Here is a 13,697-nt window from a genome sequence, read left to right as displayed (position 1 = left end):
GAGGTGCTAATGGAGGCAACATGGACTTTAGCAAGGCCTTTGACAAGGTACCAGTTGGTTGTCTGGAAGTTTAGATCACATGGGATCCATGATGAGCGAGCTAAATGGATACCATATTGGTTTGGTGCAAAGAGTAAGGGTGGTTGTGAGAATTCTTTTTCAGATTGTGAGCCACAGGGGATTGGTGCTGGGTCCATTGTTGTTCATCATCTATATAAACAATTTGGATGTGAATGTAGTTGGCATGGTTAGTAAGTTTGAAGATGACACCAAAAGTTCAGTAATATCCAGCCATGGTGAGTGTTGTAGAACAGAGAGACCCGTACGTAGTTCTCTGAAAATGGCGACATGCATACCTTCATGGGTCAGGATATTGAGCACAAGAATTGGAACATCATGTTACAACTGTACAGAACATTGGTGAGCACACACTTGGAGCATTGTGCGCAGTTCTGGTCACCTAGCTATAGGAAGGTTGTCGTTAAGCTGGTAAGAGTGCAGAAAAGATTCACAATTGTTACCAAGACTGGAAGGCTTGAGTTATGAGGAGAGACTGGATAGCCTAAACTTTTTCCCTAGGAACATGGGAGGTTGAGGCATGACCTTAAATTAGTATATAAAATCACGAGGGGCATAGATAAGGTCACAGATTTCTTCCCCGGGTAGGGGAGTCTAAAACTAGAATGCATATATATAAGATGAGATGGGAAAGATTTAAAGAGGACCTGAAGAGTGACCTTTTTCACACAGTGGGCGGTGGGTGCATGGAACAAGTTGCCACAAAGTGATAGTGGCGGGCACATTTACATTGTTTAAATGACATCTGGACAGGTACATGGATGGAAATGATTTCAAGGGATAAGGACCAAATGCAGGCAAATTTGACCAGCTTGGATAGATAATGGATGATTTTGGTCCAAGAGCTTGTTTCCATCTGCATAACTCCGTGACTCTCATGTTCATCCCAAATTCCAATCAAAGCATGAGAGCAAAATTGTATTACCACCTGCTTTTTTGGGAGCATTCAGACTTCTTAGAAGCCCAGAATGGTTTTCATTGTGGCACCAGTCGTGTCTTATACATATTAACAAGATTGTTAATGGAACAAGATTGTTAATATGTACAGAGAAAATATCCACTGATGGCATGTAAAGTATGGAAATTATGAAATACGGCAATTGTGCAGTATGGATGGCAGTTTGTCGTGTTTACTGATACTGTGCTACTATTGTAGAGCTCAGTGTGCTACTATAGTAGAGCTCAGAAGATTCTTTTGCAAGTTCACCAGACCAAGTTAGCAGTAGGAAGGACATCCTGTACACGGGGGCTATTTGTAGTAATCATTTGTAGTAATCATTGCAGGTTGGTTAATTTTTTCTTGCTTCAGCTGCATTTCAACATATGTTTAGCATTTTTGAGAGTTGTTTCATTTGTAGGACTGTTGGAAATAGTGTGGTAAATGCTGGAAAACCTTTTAATGACTTCAGTCTCTTGTCCAAAACCAGTGCTCCCAGACATGAATATATTTGCAGTCATTTATTATGAATGCAGCCTGATACTCATATTCTGGGATGTGGCATTGCTGGCATCTGACATTTATTGCTCATCACTGCTTCCCCTTTGGGACAGTGTGTTGGATGCCTAAGGCTCATCGATGCGAGAGGGCAACGAAGGCTATCCCGACTGGTCCGAACCGACTGGGAATACAACAAGCTGGCGGAGGGAGTGTAAAGGTTTAAAGACAAAGGTTTATTGTGGTATTTGGTTGATTGGCATCTTTAACTTGTTTCCAAAATTCTATTTTTCCTAGGAAAGGGTTCTTCTGTGGCTTCTACAATATATGCAAGAACAAGGAATATCTTTGGATGAAGTTGATCAGCATGGAAACACTGCAGCTCATGTTGCAACTCAGCATGGCCATCTGACTTGCCTTCAGGTATGTTCATTTTTCCCAAACCAACGTGTGATGCATCCTGATGAAATGCTTTCTATGGTACATCTGTAGAAGTTGGTGAGAGTTGTAGGGGACATACCAAACTTCCTAAGCCTCTCCTACTTTCCTAAGGAAGTAGAGGCTTCTTGCCTTCTTGGTCGTTGCTGCAATATGGGTGGTCCAGGAGCTTTAGGTGGTCCATTATTTCATTAACAATTGCATATCTTAATCCAAATTCTGGAGGTGACTAGAAAATACCTGAGGCCCCGATAGCAAATGAATAAGAAACATATCCATCTGTAACCATCTCAATTTGAGATCAGCACTTTCAAATTTTGTGTTCTCAGCAACCAGTCCCTCCTTTTGTGTACAAAAATGAACAGTGAAATATATTTTCCCCATATAAGTCTCTACGAGTCATATTTCCCTTCAGATGCCTTTAGAGATAATCAGAAATCTGAAATCTATTTTGATTAATTGCTTTTCCATGGTAAAGTGTATGGAAATTATTAAGTTAGTTAAAATAAATTTTGATTGTATTTTCTGCTGTCAACCTTCAGAATATTTGATGCTCATAGCCCTTTTGTTCATTTTTGTTTTAATTCCTGGATTTTGCTTCCAAAGACCTTAGTCGAATATGGAGCAAATGTGACAATACAGAATCAGGATGGAGAGAAGCCGTCCCAGAGTGCAGAACGAGCCGGTCACACTACTTGTTCACGTTATCTGGTGGTTGTAGAAACCTGCATGTCTCTAGCATCACAAGTGGTGAAGTTAACAAAACAACTAAAAGAGTAAGTCATGGTACCACAACAGACAAGTTAAAATCAATATTTGATTTACAATTGAAAATGCCAGAAGCTTCCTAGGTTTATTTGTATTTCTGTTATTTTGTGATTTTATTCCATATTTGCAGCACCATACTATTCACCTTTTATTCTCAATTAAGAATTTCTTTGATGCCAGAGTTTTAACTTGTTTTGGGGCTATACACTCACTTTTGCTTAATTTATTCCAATTTTGTTGTGACACATTCTCTAAATTTGTAATTTATTTGTTCTCATTTTTCTATCAGTCAATAAAATGATTTTATAGTTGTATCTTTCTGAAATATTACTTATATTTTTTCAGTATTTGTGCAAATGCAAACAAACTAATGTCATAATATTATATATACATAATTCTATAGATATGGTGCCTGTCTAAAATGTTCAGTTAATGAATGATGGCTGTTCCTTCACAGAATGTTCTATTTTTGATCTCACATTTACTCATTGAGACCAAATCTTTTCATTTTTATCGTTTAGATCTGACCATTTTTCTGGATTCTTGTGTGTATTTACATTGTAATGCAGGATTCACTTAATGTAATTTGATGTCATACATTTAATTTGTAAATTTATGTCTCTGCATAGACAAACAGTGGAGCGAATCAGCTTGCAAAATCAACTGCGGTATTTCCTACAAGACCAGGCAACAGGGACGTCAGATCTTCAATCTACGGGGTACCTGAAAAGTCTTCTGTACAGATTATCTTATTGTAAAAAAAGGAAATTATATTTGTTCTGCATTTTACACTATATATGATAACCATAATGTAACGAACACTAACTGTTGATAAGAATTATAAATTAAACAAAGCTTTTGGAAAATCTGAAAAGGAATGTGAACCTTTCAACAGGGTTTTGAAGCGTGAAGAGAGTGGTGACTAAGAAATATTTAAAATATAGTTCATTGTGGAAAATCAAACTATAGGGATCACTATGCAAGCAAATAAAGAGGCTTAGGCTTTGAAAGGTCCTGCAATCAATTTTAAGTATTCATATTTTGACAATCTGTTTGTCAAACATTTAAAATCACTTTCTAACAGATGTCACTGAGAATAAAAACAATGATAGATTTTTTTTAAAATTAGTCCAAAATTGTGCTTTTTAAAAAAAAAAAAAGAAAACAAGTTAGCTTCAACTTACAGAGTGGATGTGGAAGATATGTGGTAGGACAGAGGAATATTTCTGGTTGGATGAGGCCAGGGTTGCTGTCGAAGAAGCCATCTGATTGATAGATTAATGATCGATAATCAAGAGAATTAGAAATTGCTCTTTGAATATCCTAAAACTCCGGTAATCTGCTATCCATTAACTGATAAACCAAATTTCCAGCTTTTCAACATTTGGCTAAGCAGGAACTGTTTTCCATTGCTTCTAGACATCTCAACTGGGGTTCCGGTTTTTGCTCCACCTATCCACTCACTGGGGTTCAGTGCTCCTCTTCCAGTTACTGGGACCCCAATTCCCAAGCTGTTTTCCCATTTACTGGGGTCCTGGTTCCCGTATTCCTCTTCCAGTCGCTGGGCTCCCATTTTCGTGTTCCCAGTCACTGGGGCCCTTTTTCCAATGCTCCTCATGGCCAGGGCTCCAGTTCCCTAACTTCTTTTCCAGACACCGTGTCCTCAGATCTGGCACTCTCTTTAAACTCGCCATGTTTTTCTCCGTTTGCCTTAAATTTACAGGGCACACTAAAAAGTTTATTATTTTACTGTTCAACGCCTTAAAGTAAATAATGTGTTAGAATATTAATAAAGTTCATAAAGTCTGCTTGCCTGACCACCAGCAAATTCTCAAATGTGAAACTTTAATAGAGGATTACTGTAAATTGAAAAATTAAATCATTGTGGGGAAAGAAAAAACCAGAGAACATGACATCTGCTGTGTTTAAGGTGCAAGCTGGAGTAAGGCCTCTTCTGTAATAGGCATCCATGCTGTTCTGTTATTGACCAGCAAAAACAGCATGAATATGGTTCGGATTGTGCTCATCACTACCAAGCAGTCTATCCTAAAGCTAAAAACTTTCATTTAAATGAAACTGATAGAATGTTGGAAAACTAACTCAAATTAAGTTTCTGTGTGCAATATGGCCTGACAAATTAACCATTTTTATTTAGTAACGGTGTAACATTTAAAAAACTATTTCTATAAATGAGACTTGATAAAGTACCTAGTTTTCTTTGCTCATCAGAGTCAAAAATTACAAGTGTTTAATTGTCTTATGCACTGGTAACAGAACAACAAAATTGTTATTTGCCACTGCTTTACAGGCATATTAATGCAAAGTAAGATACAATAATAAATAATACAATACATTGTCAGTAATACTAGGTAACCAGACCATAATAGTGCAAACCAAAGTCTGTAGTATAACCTGAACAAAGTTCTTAATACATTGCTGCTAGGTAGGATTATGATTAGGATTCTGCAGTGTGGTTCAACAGCCTGATAGCTGATGGGAAGAAGCTGTTCTTGAACCTAGAACTTATGATTCTCAGGCTCTTGTACTTTCTTCCGGATGGTAGGAGCATGGTGAGGGTTGTATGTGACTTTACTGATAATAGTTGCCTTCGATGGTGGGGAGATTAATACTGTAATGAGTCAGGCAATGCCCAGCCTTTCTGCAGCCTCCTTTATCCTTGTGTTCAAATGACCAAACCTGGCAATGACGCAACCTGTCGGTATGCTCTTTTTATCTTTTTATACATCTGTATATGTTTGAATGAATTAAGTAACAGCTTTATAACATCCGGTACAGTATATAGGAATTATTATTAATTTATTCTTATTTTTTTCTCATGCAACTAGTTCCTCGATGCCATCTGAAAATGGTAAGAAGAAAGACAATTTGTTGAATGATCAAAAGGCGACTTCTGTAAATGCAAATGAGAGTGCAACTAAATGCAGCACCGATTCAAAACCAAAGACAACAACAAAAGGAATGCTAAAACAGAAAGGTGAAGAAGCAGACAAAATTATCCGTCAACTTTTGGGAGAAGAGATTTCTGGGAATGTGTGCACACAAGAAAAACTTTCATTGGAATTTCAAGATGGGCAGGAGGCAAGTGTTGTGACAGGTTCTTCAAGAAAAGCCCTGAGAGACAAAAGAGAACTTAAACTGACCAGACTCAGATATTCTCAAAGATCCTCTAGTGAGTCAGACACTGATTCCCATATCGGTGAAGATCAGAAGAGTTTTCCCAATAAGGGAGGTAACAAGCCACGACCACAACCCATTGTTGAAAAAGAGGAATGCGCTGCAAAAGTACAGTTCATGATTAAAAAGCGCACTTCAGCAATTGGCAGAATGTTCCCTTTTGTCCCTAAAGCCTCTGGTGCATCAGACGACCAAAGTCATTCTCCTGTTGCTGAAAGCCATGATAAATTTCCTGACTGTCAGCATCAGATGAGAAGTCCAGTTCGGCCCCAACTTGCTGAGGACCCATTTCTGCTTTGTGCTGATAATGGTGACATTGGTACCATACAGAAAATGACAAACAGTCCTAAAAGTGCTCTTAAATCACCAGCTTCAAAAAGTAGAATGTCTCAGAATTTAAAATTAAGAGTCACTTTTGAGGAACCTGTTGTGGAAATTGAGCAAACGGTTTGTGAATTAGATAACAGAAAGGATACAGAAAGTGAAAAAACATTACCAAAATCTCCAACTAGTTTAGAAATCATTGACCCATTGAACAGATATGGTGGACATCTTTGTTCACCTGTGGAATCTACAAACACTAACCAGAACAACAATAATTCACAAGCTGTCCATTTAAACATGGATTATATCCCCAGTTTACCACTGAACTCTGCAGGAAGGAAAGCTGGAAGTTCAAAATCAAGTATTTTAACAGCCACAAAAGTTAATACTAAGACAGTAAGCGTGGTAAAATCGACAAAATAATCCATTGTTTAAATCTTTTATCACACTAAAAAGCCAAACTAACTTTTTATTAATATACAAAAAACTAGAATCAAATTTTATTTTGGGTACATTTGTATAGAAGAAATTAAGCTGAACAGATCTGAGAATATGTTGACTTTTTAGCTACATTGAAAAAAAATACTGATGTAAAATAAGATATAGTAATAGTTCCATAGTTTCTTGCAAATATGCTGTGATTGTTTCTACATAATAAATTTTCAGTATTTTATAATATAAATTGTATAGTGTAGGAAAGTGGGAGATGAATGTTAAAACTAGTGTCTGCACAAAATCAAAGGTTCTTCTAGAAACAGACCAATTAAAAAATATATTGATTTTCTTTGTCCATTATACCAATATCCCTTCCTACTTTCCTGGTGGCATGGACATCTTGACCGTGACTATTTTGTGTCATCTGAGAATGTCTTCAAACTATAGTGGACATCACACAGACTGTAATTTAGCCATATCCTTCACTGGATAGCAATGGATCGTTATCAATTTGTTCCCCTTGAAATCTAACATGATGATTTTTAAAGAGAGGCATAAAGTCACAATTCCATCCTGACCAAAATCAACAAACACAGCACAAACTGCAAGTTCAAATTGAGGTTGCATGGTTTCACTGGGTCAGATATTCAGTGCCTTACTCCATTGAACCATGACTAGAGTTTAGTAAAAATATTTTTTGAGATGCTGCATTGATGATTGGTTTAAGGGATCACTTTTTTAATTTTTGGAGCGGGATTTGAATTCTGTTTTCTTCTCTCTGCAAAAAAAGCTGATATTATCAACAGTATTATTCTTTATTTTTTGTCAGGTATGAGTTTATCACAGAACTCGATCTTCTTGAAATCTGTACAAAACTGCTTATCTTTGGTGCCAATTTCTGCTGATGAAAGTCAGCTTTTTTAGCATTAAGGCTTAAGGCATAGTTAAATGCTATTCAATGAGATTCAATTTGAAAGTAAAATGGGAAAATATGATGTCATGAGGTGAAAAAAAAAAGTTTGCCATTTCCTCAACAGTGACATCCTCATTATAAAGCATAAAATTATTGTTACTGTCTTTTGTAAATGGACATGATTGCATTTCAACACAGAACATGACGATCTACATTTACCTGCCAAGATTCCTCTCTTCTGAAGTCTTCATTCTTATGATGTGATTCATTTTCATTTTTCACGGTCTTACCTTGAGCCATATCTTTGGTATGGTTATTAGTCTTCTATAGCCATGGTTGTCCTTTATCCAATGTCTGAATCGACAATGCAGTTTTTCCCTTTCACCAAATTTGCTGACCACAATCACAGTATTAGTTTATTCTTTCATTGGAATAAACTTGCTTTCTTGCAATATTGTTTATCTACATTGAGCAACTTCTCCATTTATTCTACAGTCATTCGGTACTCCCTTTCCATCATCTGCCTTTATTCCACAGCTGTCTGCTTGGCAGACTGTTTTTAATTTTGTTGGATGAGATGGTCCCACAGTGAAGGAATATCATCCTCTTCACCAGTCTACCCTCGGGCCACTGATTTAGTCTTCCATCTCTGACCAATATTTCAGTCTGAATTGACGTTTAAAATTTTGGAATCCAGTTCAAATTTGCTTTAATTGTCCTATGTACCAACAACAGAACAATAACATTCTGTCATGCAGCAGCACAACAGGCCTGCAAAGACAAGACAATATAATAACATATAATAAACAAATAATTAATAAATTAATAACCCCAAAACTGCAATTACTGCAAAAAAAATCCGAAATACGTTAGTGCAACCAAAGAGGTTAGTGTTCAAGATCCAAATGGCTGTTGGGGGAAAAGCTATTCTTGCACCTGATGGATGCATTTTTCAGACTCCTATATCTTCTTTCTGATGGTGGAGTGAAATGAGAGCATGGCCAGCGTAGTGTGGGTCTTATTAAGGCAATGCCTCCTGCGATGATGGGGAGATCAGTACATGTGATGTACTGGACAATGTCAACTGCTCTCTGTCATTTCCTTCATTCTTAGGCGTTCAAGTTGCCAAACTAGTCCGTCATGCAACCATTCAATATGCTCCCAGCAGTAACCTGTAGAGGTTCGAGACAGTATTGGTTAATATACAGATCTGAATCTTCCAAGGAAGTAAAAGCATTAATGGGCTATCTGTATGATTGCATCAATGTGCTGGGCTCAGGACATATCTTTATAGATATGCACACCCTGGAACTTTAAGTTGTTGACTCTCTCCATCAACAACCAACCGATGAAGATAGGTCCGTGGATCCTCAGCTTTCCCCTTCTAAAGTCGACAATCAGCTCCTTGGTTTTGCTGACGTTGAGAGCACGATTGGTGTTCTGGCACCATTCAATCAGATTATCAATTTCCTTCCTAAACTCTGATTCGACCTATTGTCCAACAACGGTAGTATTATCAGCGAATTTAAAGACACCATTGGACCTGTGTCTGGCCACAATAGTTATGGGTATGAAGTGAATAGAGCAGGGGACTGAGCATTTTGCTCCCTGATCCTGTGCTGATGATTAATGAGGAGACAATGGTGCCAGTTAGTACTGATTATGGTCTACCGATAAAGAAATACAGCACCTACTTCCACATGGATGTGCAGAGATCCAGTTCACTGAGTTTGATAACTGGTTTGAAGGGAATAACAGTGTTGAATGCTGAGCTGTAGTCGATAAACAACCATCTGAAGTATATTTTCCAGTCCAGTGCAGATTGGAGGGCCAATGAGAAGGCATCCCCCATTGATGTATTGTGGCAGGAGGTAAATTGTAGTGGGTCCTTGTTTGACTAATCTTCTTGAATTTTTTGAGGATGTAACTAGGAAAATAGACAAGGAAGAGCCAGTGGATGTAGTGTACCTGGACTTTCAAAAAGCCTTTGATAAGGTCCCACATAGGAGACTAGTGGGCAAAATTAGAGCACATGGTATTGGGGGTAGGGTACTGATATGGACAGAAAATTGGTTGGCAGACAGGAAACAAAGAGTAGGGATTAATGGGTCCCTTTCAGAATGGCAGGTAGTGACTAGTGGGGTACCACAAGGCTCGGTGCTGGGACCGCAGCTATTTACAATATACATCAATGATTTATTTGAAGGGATTAAAAGTAACATTAGCAAATTTGCAGATGACACAAAGCTGGGTGGCAGTATGAACTGTGATGCAGGGTGACTTGGACAGGTTGGGTGAGTGGGCAGATGCATGGCAGATGCAGTTTAATATGGATAAATGTGAGGTTATCCACTTTGGTGGCAAGAACAGGAAGGCAGATTATTATCTGAATGGTGTCAAGTTAGGAAAAAGGGAAGCACAAGGAGATCTGGGTATTGTACATCAGTCACTGAAAGTAAGCACGAAGGTACAGCAAACAATGAAGAAAGCTAATAGCATGTTGGCCTTCCTAACAAGAGGAGTTGAGTATAGGAGCAAAGAGGTCCTTCTGCAGTTGTTCAGGGCCTTGGTGAGACACCTTGAGTATTGTGTGCAGTTTTGGTCTCCAAATTTGAGGAAGGACATTCTTGGCATTAAGGAAGTACAGCGTAGGTTCACAAAGTTAATTCCGTGGATGGCTGGACTGTCATATATTGAAAGAATGGAGCGACTGGTCTTGTATACACTGGAATTTAGGATGAGAGGGAATCTTATTGAAACATACAAGATTATTAAGGGATTGGACACGCTAGAGGCAGGAAACATGTTCCCGATGTTGGAGGAGTGCAGAACCAGGGGCCACAGTTTAAGAATAAGAGGGTAGGTCATTTGGAATGGAGATGAGGAAGAACCTTTTCACCCAAAGAGTTGTGAATTTGTGGAATTCTTTGCCTCAGAAGGCAGTGGAGGCCGATTCTCTGGATGTTTTCAAGTTAGATAGAGCTCTTAAAGATAGTGGAGTTGGGGGATATGGGGAGAGGGCAGGAACGGGGTACTGTTTGTGGTTGATCAGCTGTGATCACAGTGAATGGCGGTGCTGGCTTGAAGGGACGAATGGCCTACTGCACCTATTGTCCATTGTCTATTGTCCAGGTCCTTGCCAAGATAGCAATTGATATGTGTCATAACCAACCTCTCAAAGCACTTGATCATGGACATTTGGTGCCATTGGTTGTTATTGAGGCATGTTACCACGCTGCTCTTGGTGTTATAGAAGTCCATTTAAACCAGATGGGAACTTCAGACCTTAGTAATGAGAGTTTGAAGATGTCAGCAAAGACTTTCTGCCAGTTGGTCCATGTAGGTGTTAAGAATTCGGCCAGGTACACCATCAGGTGAAGATATCTTCTAGGGCTTCCTCCTTATTTATACCATATATGTTGACAATAGCTCTATTATTTACATCTTTGCTTCATAACTCATCTCTGCTCTTATGCTTTGATGCTGAAACTTTTATATCCACTTTTATAACTTAAATACAATTACATTCTGCTTGCCTTTCATACTCCAGCTGCATTCATATCATATCATATCATATCATATCTATACAGCCGGAAACAGGCCTATTCGGCCCTCCAAGTCCGTGCCGCCCAGCGATCCCCGTACATTAACACTATCCTACACCCACTAGGGCCAATTTTTACATTTACCCAGCCAATTAACCTACATACCTGTACGTCTTTGGAGTGTGGGAGGAAACCGAAGATCTCGGAGAAAACCCACGCAGGTCACGGGGAGAACTTACAAACTCCTTACAGTGCAGCACCCGTAGTCAGGATCGAACCTGAGTCTCCGGCGCTGCATTCGCTGTAAAGCAGCAACTCTACCGCTGCGCTACCGTGCCAGTCTTACATTAAATTCCATAAGCCTTTCATTATACCCACATGCCTTTCATTATGTTGATCTACATTGGTTCTCCATATTTCAAAACATTAAAGCCTAAATATTTATTTTTAAATCACTTAATTCTAATATTATAAACTCTTCTCGCCCCAAGTCACTGTTTAGCATCCCTGAGCATTAGCATTTTGGGTAGGAAAGAAAACTGCTGATGCTGGTTTAAATCGAAGGTAGACACAAAATGCTGTAGTAACTCAGCGGGTCAGGCAGCATCTCTGGAGAGAAGGAATGGGTGACGTTTCGGGTCAAGACCCTTCTTCAGACTGATGTCAGAGGAGGGGGTGGGACAAAGATAGGATGTCGTAGGAGACAAGAAGACTAGTGGGAAAGCTGGGAAGGGGGAGGGGAATTAGAGGGACAGAGGGACTATCTGAAGTTAGAGAAGTCAATGTTCATACCGCTGGGGTGTAAACTGCCCAAGCAAAATATGAGACATTAGGCAAAATGACATTTTGGGTGTATTTATCACTCTTTGTCTCACTATTAATGTGCTACCTTTCAATAGTAAGGTTCTACTCATTGGGATTGTTCCCTAATATTTTCATCTCTTCAACCTATTTGACCAACTCCCCACACCCCTCCCCCAACCTCTATCTATTTTCTTCAAAGTTTCCGAAGTATTCTACCTGTTGTCCACAGCTATGTAATACTGAAGTATGTTTTTATATCAAGCTTCTTAATCCTTACTCCTTATTCCACTCCTTAATAACCCTCCCCACTTCTTTGACTGGAATGAGGTCAACCCTGCAAGTACTTTTTTTTTGGCTCAATAACATTTTTTCCTACAATTTTGTTTAAGTATTTGGGACATTCTTTATGTTAAAGATGCTATAAATGCAAATAATGTATTCACAGTTTTATTTTCTATTTGTGAATTTATAAATTACAATCACTGGAGAACTTCACAAACTGTAAAGTTTGTTTATAAATGTGATGGAATTGTTCTATCAAAAGATGTTTTTGAAGCCAATTTGCAATTATACAGAATATTGCTTTCTTTGGATTAATTACTTAATGCAAAAAGAGCAATCAAATGTTAACCATTTTGTCAATACAATTTATTTTACTGAAATGTCTGTGTTTTGGGCAACATTGTTCTGTTTGAAATTTTATTTTGCTTGTTTGATTGTATTTTGAGTTGAATCCTGTTAAGTTTGATTTGCACATTTATTTGTTTTCTGTAGAATTCCATGGCACTCTTGTTTGTACAAATAAAATTGTAACAGTTCTAAATATTTGGTAACCACCTGTTAAAGCAGTTTGTGTAGAAGTTACCACACTGGATAACATTATTTTGGAGGAATGTTTGTCATGTACAACACATTTAGCCATCAGGTGCCCTCTTTTGTTTTTGTGACTATTACTGCAACCATCCAGAGATGAAACTGTTGAAATATTTGGGAGGTTTTTTTCAACCTTATGAGGTTGTTTATTTTACATAAGGATAGGAAAAATATTATAATAAACTATTATTTGAGCTTGTACTCGGCATTTGCACGATATTAGGTTGCTAGGTAGAAAACTGAAATGCAAGGTCAGTGAAGTGTTTTTTATTTATATAGTACCATCATTATGTATTTGGGACGGTATGAGCTCCAGAGACGAAGCAATCCTTTCACCCCATTTAAATGGAAGTCAAACAATATAAACAAAGGGATTGTTAATACACTATTTTTGAATTATTCTTTGAAAGAGACTATCTATTTATATGTCAGTTGCCTGTATTCCACAGTATGTGTGAAATAGAAGTTACTGGGAACATTTTCTTATGAACTATTCCTCTTCAGTGTTTACCATGTTTATGTTGAAATGCCTCATACATCATCAAGTTGAAATGCATGGTCTACTAATGAGTGGTATGAAACTAAACTTGATTTGTGTTTACTCCAGATCTTTTTTTAATCAACTTGCCTGCTGCACAATGATACCAAAACGTATGGTTTAATAAAATGTGTAGGAAAGAATCGAAGGGAGACACAAAATGCTGGAGTAACTCAGCGGGACAGGCAGCATCTCTGGAGAGAAAGAATGGGTGACATTTCGGGTCGGGACCCTTCTTCAGACTTGCGTCACCCATTCCTTCTCTCCAGAGATGCTGCCTGTCCCGCTGTTACTCCAGCATTTTGTGTCTGTCTATGGTTCAAATGCAGTTCTACTGCTGCAAAAACATGC

General features: G+C 38.3%; 1 protein-coding gene across 4 annotated transcripts in view; it reads left to right on the top strand.

The window, feature by feature from the left end:
- The window catches only part of sncaip (synuclein, alpha interacting protein), a 59,830-nt gene extending 51,870 nt beyond the window's left edge, over positions 1 to 7,960 (top strand). For all 4 annotated transcript variants that reach the window (XM_078396292.1, XM_078396291.1, XM_078396290.1 and 1 more), the window contains exons 7-10: positions 1,811 to 1,936; positions 2,558 to 2,727; positions 3,349 to 3,438; positions 5,566 to 7,960. In XM_078396292.1, the coding sequence (XP_078252418.1) occupies positions 1,811 to 1,936; positions 2,558 to 2,727; positions 3,349 to 3,438; positions 5,566 to 6,661 (1,482 nt within the window). In that variant the 3' untranslated portion in view covers positions 6,662 to 7,960. The remainder of the gene's footprint in view (positions 1 to 1,810; positions 1,937 to 2,557; positions 2,728 to 3,348; positions 3,439 to 5,565) is intronic.
- Positions 7,961 to 13,697: the final 5,737 nt, after the last annotated feature.

The sequence above is a fragment of the Rhinoraja longicauda genome, chromosome 3, assembly GCF_053455715.1.
Source record: "Rhinoraja longicauda isolate Sanriku21f chromosome 3, sRhiLon1.1, whole genome shotgun sequence".
NCBI lineage: Eukaryota > Metazoa > Chordata > Chondrichthyes > Rajiformes > Arhynchobatidae > Rhinoraja > Rhinoraja longicauda.
The sequence above is the reverse complement of the archived record's forward strand: the minus strand, read 5'-3'. Positions and strand labels throughout refer to the sequence as shown.